General features: G+C 29.1%; 1 protein-coding gene across 1 annotated transcript; it reads left to right on the plus strand.

Moving 5' to 3' along the window:
• The first annotated feature begins 491 nt into the window (after window positions 1-491).
• LOC148238218 (glutathione-specific gamma-glutamylcyclotransferase 1) lies at window positions 492-10,283 on the plus strand. The gene is made up of 4 exons (XM_088205862.1): window positions 492-606; window positions 2,986-3,354; window positions 7,810-7,845; window positions 9,243-10,283. Exons 2-4 carry the CDS (start codon window positions 3,160-3,162, stop codon window positions 9,729-9,731), a joined length of 720 nt encoding a protein of 239 aa, XP_088061988.1. The 5' UTR covers window positions 492-606; window positions 2,986-3,159; the 3' UTR covers window positions 9,732-10,283.
• Window positions 10,284-11,503: the final 1,220 nt, after the last annotated feature.

Here is an 11,503-nt window from a genome sequence, read left to right on the forward strand (position 1 = left end):
CTGCCCCCCTCAAATGACGACCCTGTTTTTTTACAATTTCTCCTAAAATACATCGACTCCATAACTCCATAACCCTGGTTTAATGTCAGCTACGAGAAGCTGGTCCATCTCATATAATATTTTTTTTTGTTACTGTCTTATTTTTCTTAAACTGTAATAATAATGTCTTATTTTTTTCCCATCTCGACGAATTGGGGTAACCTGTTTTTTTTAAATTAATTTAATTTAATTTAAATAAATAATAAATAGTATATAGCACTGCAATCAATTTACAAGATTTGTAATTACTAATACAATCAAACAGAAGATATATTAAACTGAGATTCCGCAAGAAAAGTACCGAAAGAAATTAACACTCGTGTTGCATCAGCCGATCGATGCTAACCTTCCTTCTCTCTCTATCATAGGAATCATTCGCTGGCGCTGTCTCGCTCTTACCCTCCCCCACCTACCTCTGCCGCCGCCACGAGACAGCACGTTGAAATACTGACAGTTCGCTATAGACCAGCCAGTCCGCCAGTGTGGCGAGCGAACTCGCATTTGGGATCCGCTCCAAATTCTTACTGCAAAATTCATCAATCCTTCAGTGTTACAAATTCGTCAATGGTAAGTATTATACAATCCTTGAATTTTCTTTTTTATATTTCTCGAACGATCTCGAGTAACGGACGGCGCGCGCTTTCACGCACGTAGGTCGTAGGTCTCTTTCTTGTACCTTCTATCACTTTTTTTGGATCCAATTTATAGACCATCTATTAAAAAAATTATAATGCTACACCTGATTTTAATTTTAATGACGTATGCGAATGTTTTATGTCATGCATTCAACAATAAATTTTACGGTCTATTAAAAAAACGAAAACAATATTTTTTTTTATTGCTCTCACGAATCTAACCAACAATGTAACATAAATAAATAAATGCTAACCTTATTGGCCATTTGCTCCAAGTAGGTAATTTCATACATTAATTCCAAAATACGAAGATATCTGATTTTTAACATTCACTAATTAAGTAGGTAATATTATATATTTTTATTTTTTGCTTCTATATTAATTACAAATTTAATAATTATTTTTCTTTTAACAGTTATTATTTACTCATTTTTGACATTGAGGTTCAAAGGCAGATATCATAAGCTGTAAACGTTTTATTTTTAAATCTTGTGGTTAAATTAACACTAACAGTTTATTACTTTTTTATACTTTGTGGTTTAATTTAAAATCATCTTTATTAATAAAATAACAATTTAATTCACAGTTTTCATTATTTCAAATTTAACTTAACGTAATTGCCTTTTTATTATAAGTACATAAAATATAATTGTATCCATTTGTAATCCAAAATATGAAGGTGTTTTGGAATTCGCTTATTTCATTTTTTAACTTTATTTTTGAAATTTATTATTTGCTCATTTTTGACATTGAAGTAGGACAAAGACCTTAGGCTGTAAATATTTCATTTTCAAGTTTTTTTTATTCATATATGATTTTCTGAAGTAGCTCAATATTAGATTTTTATACTTAATATTTACGACCTAGCTGAATTAATATTAATCATCACGATATTCATCCATGGTATTAGAAAAATCCAGGAAAACCTAATATTTGATGATCGATCGAAATTAAAATTATATAATAATTGCTAATTTAGATTTCTCAGGAACGATAGAAATTAAAAAACATAATAGTTGGTATAGAATTTGAACCCAGGTCTTTCAGTTATTGATTACCGACTATATTATATAAAATAATACAAATTTTTTACTTTTTTATTGCCTTCAATAACAAATATAAATCTATAAGTAAGCAATATTATAGATTTATATTTATATTATTTGTCTCTATACTAATTTCACACATATAATAAGATGTTTTACCTTTTTTATTTTAGAAATATGTATACGTAAATACATAAAATACGATTTTATTGCCATTTTTTTACATCTTTTTGAATTAAAAAATACGAAGGTGCTATATAATAATAAGCTAATTTATTTTATCACTTTTATTTTTTGTACTTATTGTTTGCTTATTTTTGACATCGAAGTTCAAGGATAAATACTATAAGTTGTAAACATTTATTTTTTAATGTTATAGTTAAATTAAAAATTTAATAGTTTTTTTTATTGTTTACGCGAACAAATAATACGTCATAAACTAAACTTAAAGTACTTGTTAGTTAGTTCAGTTGCGAAACGTCCTTTTACTGTTCAAACCCAAACCTAACCTAAACGAAAATAATAACTAATTAATTTGTTACGGTTGAATTAGGTTTGGGTTTGAACAACACAAAAAATGCATAGGGAAGTAAGTTGTTACTTACTTCCCTATGCTCAAAACCCACCAGTTGTGGTGGGTTTTGAGCACATTTTTATATATGATAACCAAACTTTATATCAACTCGATATATGTATAATCGACGAACGTACCTTTTTACAATTAATTAACAAAATAGTATCTGACATAAAACACACCCTAACAGATATATGGTCATTGCTTTTATTGTCCGTTTTCATTAATAAATAACAATTAACACCCATATATTTACAAGGACTATCAATTAAGGTAATATATTAATTCGATTAGATACTTGTCCATTGAAAGGTTAACTGTTAGTTAATTATATTTAATCTATTCTCGGGTAAATCCAGTTTTGGGTTCCGGAATATCTTCGAGAATTACGATCGCGCCCTCTGTTAATGCCATTAAGGCCTATGGCTGTCGCCATCCGGCTCCTTAATACGTTGCCATTGCACATTGATATATTTAATGTCAGCTATGAAGAGCTGGTCTGGTTCATATCATTGAAAATATGATAATTGTTCCTTTCTATGTATTAAAATAGTACTATTTATTGTTTTTTATGCATCATTATACATTGGTGTAATCTGTTAGGTCGCAGTAGTCTTAATTTAATTAAAATAAATTATAAGATTCTGTAAATAATTCCATACTAATTCTTTTTTATCATTATTTTTTACAGATGTCAAAAATTAGTGCGCACAAAAACGGATTCCAATGCTGACTCCAAACTTTCAGCTACTGTTTTATATAAACTTTTACTTTTCGCGTTGGAAAGACAACAATTTATAGCATTGACAAAGTTTTGAGATAGTGTTTTTTTTTAATAATAATAGTTTGAAGTTTATAAAAATCAATGGATCACCGAACCATGGATTCCACGGAAGAAATAATTAAGGATGAGAGGACTCAGTCAATCTGGGTCTTTGGATATGGATCGCTTTGCTGGCATCCAGGCTTTGAATTCAAGAGAGCTATGGCAGGACATATAAAAGGATTCGCCAGGAGGTTTTGGCAGGGAAATCGAGTTCATCGTGGAACTGAAGAGAAGGTGAGCCATTACTTTTTATTTACATGTACTAAGTTGTAAGGCGTTAAGAAGAACTAATTATATTATATTAAAATCAAACCGCAATAAGAACACAACCACAAATGATATGGATATTTTATGACGCACAGAATGTACGTAGCTTTCATGGTTTGCGGTTATTTAGTGTTAAAATCTGAAATAGATTGATTTAGAAGTTTGCCCATAAGATTTGGCAAGCGGTACATCGAGGTCAGTGGCTTGTAATTGTTTTAATGATACTGATAATTTAGTTTACATTTTGAGATCATTGGTCATTGTGATCATCGTCCAACCTTTACACTTTTGCTCTAGAAGTCTAGATTGATTAAAGATTGGTGTTTTGCATTCATTTGCACAAGACAATGCAGACGAGAGTTGTTAAAATATTATTTTAATTGACGTCATTGGTGCGTCACATCTTAAATTTACTATATTTATTTGTAAGTCACCAATTTCCTTTAAAGCTGGATAAACATTAGTATGACTAAGTTCAAATACTGATACCTACCTGTTATCGGATCAATATCTTCTCTTAGTCGCTTCGATCAATACTAAGAAACTTGGCCAATGAAAGGCCATTTCTAAGGCCATTTTCTCAACTGCACATTACCAAACATTCGGTGAAAACTTCACGGTCAATCTCACGCCAGATTTACTAACTGCAATTTCCAATTACTACGATTAGCTTCAACCTTGCCCAACTGTGGCAAGTTCGCAATCGCTTTTCAATTTTGCACAATTCGCTGATAGCGCTAAATAAAATATACGTGAAAGTATTCACTTGCGATTACATACTTTGAAAATGCTGTTAAAGCACGCATCAGCTTCGTGTTGTAGATTGCTTTTGAATGTGTTCCAACAACGATCGTGTTTCGCACGTGATGAGAACAAAGGGCATACTCTCATCCTTTTGCGTCATTCACGACTCGATTGAGACGAGACGGATTTTGATTCAATAGCCAACAGTTCATTTACCAATTGTGAATGACCTCAAACGGCGTTTCACAAAGGGGAAAGATCAAAGGAGATCAGCGCTCTGGCGATTTACCCATTGACCTGCAGGATGTTGTCCTTTTACATATAAAGATCAATTCAATCCTTCCCCAACTCAATATCCTTTAATCATACCAGTTTTCTTCGCTGTGATCATTTTGTATTTCATGATCAAAGGATTTTACCCGTATAGCACTCGTGTATATTATAAATGACAATATAGGTCCAACAATTTTTCTGAGTTGAGCTATCTCTGACTGAAATTTGTGACAATATTTTTTGCGAAGTGAGCTTTTATCGCTCACATCATTATTAACATAAACATAAACTAAGCTAAAATGTAAAATATATATTAAATACTTTAGATAAACGTACATTATGATGCGTCAGTAAAATTCATATATTATTTTATTCATAAATAAATAAATTTAACCAACGTTAAAGATGTTAATAGGATTTTTATTAATTCTCTCCTTAGCGTTTAACTTAAGCGTTAGTAATAGCAGTAATAATAATTCATTCATTCTATAATAAATTGAAGGTTTTCTAAAGTAGATATGGTAGAGAGAAAATTTGTATATTTTATCATCATATGAGATGTATAAAAAGGCATTTGCCCTTGACATTCTTGGCAATACAAATATTCAGGAAATACCGCTTAATTTAACTAGTGGACTTAAAATAATCTAAACATATCGATACAAGTAACTTAACACGCAAAGATTTATATGAATCACTTTAAGGAAAAGGAATTATTATGAACTAATTTTACTCACCTCCGTTTCATCTGAGAAAATCTCAGAAAATTTATAATAAATCGGAAATTCGAATGATGCATTTTATCATCCGCAATATATAAACAATCGATGGAAATGTAACAAAAATGTAAGCCCATTTATTTTTGAAAGATATCTTCTCAAGTATTTTTCTAATGTTAAACTATGATTTCTAATAGCACTCAAAAATATTTTTTATTTCTAATTATTTCATTTTTAGAACGCCATTAATAAAATAGACGCAACAATAAATCATCAAAATGGAGCTTAAAACATAAATTTAATTCGGTGCTATTAAATAATGAATAATATTAAGATATATGTGCATTAAAATAAACAGTTTGTTCCATAAAACGAATTTTTTGCACATTTATGTGAGAAAACTGTTCACTGTTCAACAGTAATGCACAAACAATTCGTTTTATAGAACGATTATTTTATATATTGCTCATTTAAATTGTCCTCAATTTAATTTATTAAGAAAAGTTACAGCTTGATGTGTAAATAAGGTGACCAGACGTCCTCCTTTGGAAGGATTGTCCTCTTTTGTCTTCCTTTTGACCTCCTTTTGCCCTTCTTTGTCCGCCATGAACAAAATTTTCTAATATAGCCTTTTTATTTTTAGTATCCTTTGATATTTTTAAAATCTGGTCACCTTATATTGTATATACATAAATCAAATCACTTTTACACATACGGCCATTTTAAAAACTGAAGATTTTCAAAATGGTTCTCAAACTCGATTGTGCAAGTCTAAATTAGGTGTATATAATATTGCCAGAATATATATTTCTTCCCCTTTTTTCTATCGAATTTTATATGATTTTTTGCATTCTTTTTGGTTTCTACATACAAAAGTTTTGCTAGCGACATTTTTTCTGCTTCCAAAATATGTACATATATTTAAATTTTGTTATAGATTTTTTTGGAAAAGTCTTAATTAATTATTAATTAATTAATAAAGAATTAATTGTTTATTTTACATTCAGTGTTGCTAACCCTGAATGTAAAATAAACAATTAATTAATATTATGCAAAAGTATTTTGACTGGGAATGAGATTATTCCAACATTTTAACTAGTATTTACCAGTTATAATACGAGAGATTCAAATCTAGAATTTTAGAATATTATCTAAAAGTAAAATATTGGCATATTTTAACAATAAACGTATAATTTTATAGAATCCAACCAGTCTTCACCGGTTACTGTTCGACGATTTCGCCAGTATTTACCAGTTATTCGGACGTCTTTTGTGATAATGGTGCAAATAAATAAATGTTATCACAACACAAACACAAGTGTATACAAATCCATGATATCCTTGAACTTATTCTTTTTATACATAATGATAAACAAAAACAATCGCAGTTTGTGTAAAAGGACTTTTATTGTGAATATAAACAAGAAACTTGAAATGTTCCAAACAATGTGATTATACTTTCATAAAATGAGCATATCCTATGTCACAAGTATTATTTTTAGAAACTAATGACATATTTGCCCTTTGGCAAGACTTCTACTCTGTGACGACTCACGTGGAAAGTTTTGGACACGTGTATCAAATGTTAAATATTTACATTACAGCTTGTTTGTTGTATCGAATAATTATCTCTGTCTATCCATATCATTAGCATTTTTTGCCAAATTATTTCAAGGGTGTTAGTTCATTAGCTCTTTTATCACATGAATGTTTACAAAGCACTCATGTGCTAATTAATCAATTATGCTGTTATATTTCTGATAAATGTGGCCCTGGAATATTATCTTCATCTCTTTCACAGAACATAAAATCGATAATGCTTTAATGCCCTTGTGACTTATTTTATTAACTCTCCGTCTGGACCACGTCGTCTGAAACCGTGGGCGCTGTTGTTCAGTATTGATTTTGTCTAGACACTGCATAGTGTATACTATATATACTTGTGTAGAAAATTATATGCATATTAAGTACATACGTACTGATTACGTACGTTATGATTAATAAAATATGGTAAGATACAATTCAGAAAATTAGACGCAAATGTAAAATTGGGACATTGCCAACTATGGAATACCTATGTAAAATTCTTTGTTTCTGAATGTTTGTGCGCATTTAAAATATAAGCAAATCTGTTTAATGTGTATTTAAATACAAATAACGAGTCCGGCTATATTAAGAGCCAAAAATTTACAAACATTATTAAATTATCTCTTACTTAGCAATAGAAATCATTTCTAGCCTATATGAACGTTTGTTAGTTCATATTTAATAATGTTTATAAGCAAAATAAGTATAGTTATTATATTCATGCATAACGCATGAAGTAAGCTACAAATGATATAATAAATATATTAATAATGGTTTTAAACTTGACTAAATGTATTTAAAATTCATTCAATAACATTTATAGCAAGAATATATCAACTTTGTAGTTTAACATATTCTTGCCGTAAATAACATTTGGGCTTTATTCATAATTTCTTCACATGGTTCTACGTCTTCTATCTAGTATTTTCAAGAACTTACAAAATTTAGTGGATATTATCTCGGTTAACGTGTTCTTGCCTATATGTAAAAATAATGATCTACTTCACTTTTATATTGTTTTTTATGAAATAAATTGTACTAATGCTAGTTATTTTAATAATGTCACACTTTTAATATAGTTATTATTTTATTTTTTCAGCCTGGTAGAGTTGCAACCTTAATCGAAGATTCAAATGTAAGTATTTTTATTGATAAATACCTTTCATAACTATAATAGTTAAAAACAGCTCGTATTTTTTGGATCAGAATTTTAATATGGTTGTAGGCAAAATTTATATTGTATGGGTCAGAATTTATATTAAAAGGTCAAAATACAACGGTCAGAATATAAGCGGCCAGAATAAATATTAGATGGTCAGAATTTATATTAATTGTTTGGAATTTATATTAAATGGTTAGAATTTAAATTAGACAACACAACATGCCAAGAGTGCTCTCCGCCGCCGCTCCGTCGTTATTCCCACTTTGTTCGTCGCTCTGAATACCATCATGTCCTATATACAATTAAATAGATTCATTGCAGATTCGTTGAGAGTTATTCATGGGGTGTGCAATGTTTTAACCAACGCTCACTCGCACCTAACCTGTCCAATAGTTTTGGTGCGAGCGTGATATTTTATTAGATATTTCTAAATTAAATAATTTATTGCTCATCTATATTCATAAATGTTATATTATACTATTTTTTCTAATTCACATATTCTTCCTATATTTTTATTCTGACCATTTGTTATTTATTCTGACCCAGAATAATATAATTATGACCAGGCTGTTAATATAATAAAATTCTAACTGAGATTTGATTTTTATTCTAACCCAAAGTTGATTTAAATTATGACCATTTAATTTTTTTAAATTTAAAAACAACATTTACAATTTCAATTATATGGTATTCATAATCACGTTTATTTCACGTTCCTTTTGTTATTTACCATCTTGAACTATTTCTCTTTATTTTCTGATAAATTGTATTATCAATTTTCTATAAATTGCTTTTTAATTACGTATACTAATGGAATAAAACTTGAATTTAATTATGTGATATCACTTTTATTTTGCATTCCTCTTTGTTATTTATAAGTTTTTGATATTGGATTCATCGGAAAAATATCATTTTGATATTTTTTTCTTAATTAAATTCTACGAATAACTTTTCAGATGTAAAAGATGTTAGTCTAATACTTTATTTTTTAAATTTTACTGAATGATATGATATTCACAATCACTTTTGCTCACCCAAGTTTTTTTGTTATTTGTTTTTTTGAATCTTGAACTATCTCTGTTTGTTTTCAATTTCTAATTAATTTTCGTGTTTATTTATTATATTTGAGATTAAATTGCATAATAATATTATTATATTTCATAACGTGATCTCTTAACCTGATTATATCATAATTTATTGTATATTGTTGTTTTCCTTTCTCATTTGGAACGTGTCCTATAATATGGAAATTTATGGTTATATATTAAGATATAGCAAAATCTCTTTGTTCTTTTATTTTTATCTAGATTATTAACCAGTCGTTGAAATTATATTACATTTTATTTATTATATATTTTATTTTATTTCAGGAAGTAACATGGGGCCGAGCCTTCGAATGCGTCGGCGAAGCGGCTCTCTCCTATCTCCAACACAGAGAATGCAAATTGGGTGGTTACATCGTCCGGCAAGTTCAGTTCCATCCTATCGGCACTGAACCAGCAATATCGACTATGGTCTACGTGGCCGTTCCAGGAAACAGAGATTGGTTGGGCGAAGCTCCCATAGATTTAATAGCAAATCAAGTGCTGAGTGCAAGTGGCATTACTGGCCACAACATAGAATATGTTTTGAAACTCGCCAGATTTATGAAGGAGCACATGCCGGCGGCATGGGACGATCATTTGTTTTCGCTAGAAAGAATGATCAGGAGTAGTGCTAAGACTTTGAAGTTGTGTTTGGTGAAACTAGGAGGTGATCCAGATCCGAATCCAAATCCGTCGCCGAGGCCGGAGGCGTCTACATCGTTTCACTTTGCCGACAGATTACCAGCCAAGAAGCTGCGCTGCGTCAACATCTAATTTCTTCTGTGATAAATTTTCTCATTATTGTGATATTATTGCGCTTTGCTTGTTTTTAAGGTATGATTAAGGACCGTGTGAAATAATAATGTCATCCATTTACTATTTTTGTACTGATAAAAGATTGTGTAAAGTAATTATATTTTTCGTATTTGCATTGAATAAGTATTCTAAGAATAATGATGACATGAATGTGGCTTGTTGATTTATTTATTTTTGACATAATGAAAAAAGAAAAAAGAAAAATAAATAAGCTAAAACCAAAATTTACTAGCGTTTATATAAAATATAGCAAATGCCTAATATTGCATTAAATTTTTATAAATTATAAAACTGTGTATTACATTTTTACACTTGATAATTAAAAAATGACACCAGAAACTGAACAAGTTTCTGTATATCCAAACTGACGGATTGAACATACTAATTATATATATTAATATCCAATTATGTATTACTAAAATTAAATTTACATAATTAAAATTGAGATATGCATGTTTTTAAGTATTAATGTATCTTTTGATACCAAAAATAAAATAGATACAAATACGAGTATATGTTTAATTTACGAAGCGCTCACAAACCCTTTTTAATGATAACCTATATTTCAATAAAACTAAAATCTTTTTGTACATAGCAATTTATATGTGTAGGAATCAAGAGTTGGGCGTACAAAAAGGGTGGAGTTAAAAAATTTTGTATCGAATCCGTAGCCCTAGCATAAACTATATTTTAAAGTTATTCTTCTCAAAAATGCATTTTAGCCAATGACTTAAGAAATATAAAGGAAATAATACGACTACTTTTAAATACATACTAGAGAAAGAAGAATATTGCTTGCAGTCATCTTTATCTGGGTAGAAATGGCAGATTCAATATCGCTAAAAGAAATTTCGGTGTGATGGTTCAGTGTCATTGAATTGTGATAACTATTAATAAAGTTTTATTAAATTTATTTATATTTTTTACAATTGTTTTTTGCAAAAATGAATGATTTTTATGTTTATAAATTAAGCTACATACTAGTTACTTTTAGAGAAAAATATGATAAGAACAAATCTTAAGCGAATATATACAAATCAGAGCTGCAGAGTTGTCCATATTTTCCGGCTCCATTTACAAGAAATTTAGTTAATTATAATAATTTATTTCTACAGAAATCATGACTTAACAGGTTTTTACAATACGCCTTTATGCATATAGTTATTAAAACATTTCCTATAAATATGTACATACAAACTTACACATAAACACATATGTCTCACGCTTTGTAAAATGTTTTTGTATTTTTTTCTGAATTTATCCTATGTTTTTATTTCTACTAATTTAATTTTATCTATTTAATTTTCCGCCTGTAAAATAGAAAATATTTATTAGCCAGCACTTTATACCTTATTTTAATGTGTGTATTTTCTTATGTTTTTAATATTGTAATAAACGTTTATATAAAAAAACTTAAATCCGTTTATATTAAAATACTCATATACATACAAATATACACACACGTTAACACGCATGTTCGTAATAAAATATTTTATAAAATTAAAAAGCAAAATATAACAGCGCACACACAAAACAGATCAACATCCCACATGAATTGCTCCACTTCCTTGTAGCTACGACCTAAATCACAAACATTACATCGGTATGCTTACTGTACAATTTTGAAAATCATCTCGTACAGTTTACCACGTTGTCAAAGTAACAAACAACATTGTCAAAAATAATTAATAACGGATAGTAGACACCGCCCTTCATTAACTTCAAATTAT

This window comes from Plectrocnemia conspersa, unplaced genomic scaffold (genome assembly GCF_051122295.1).
Source record: "Plectrocnemia conspersa isolate PC_06_02 unplaced genomic scaffold, ASM5112229v1 ptg000002l, whole genome shotgun sequence".
NCBI classification, from domain to species: domain Eukaryota; kingdom Metazoa; phylum Arthropoda; class Insecta; order Trichoptera; family Polycentropodidae; genus Plectrocnemia; species Plectrocnemia conspersa.

Bases quoted from the DNA above. Each gene is read 5' to 3' on its own strand.
- LOC148238218 (XM_088205862.1), top strand. From the start codon at position 3,160: ATGGATCACCGAACCATGGATTCCACGGAAGAAATAATTAAGGATGAG. The intron at 3,355-7,809 runs GTGAGCCATTAC...TTATTTTTTCAG, and splicing joins ATCGTGGAACTGAAGAGAAG to CCTGGTAGAGTTGCAACCTT. The intron at 7,846-9,242 runs GTAAGTATTTTT...ATTTTATTTCAG, and splicing joins CCTTAATCGAAGATTCAAAT to GAAGTAACATGGGGCCGAGC.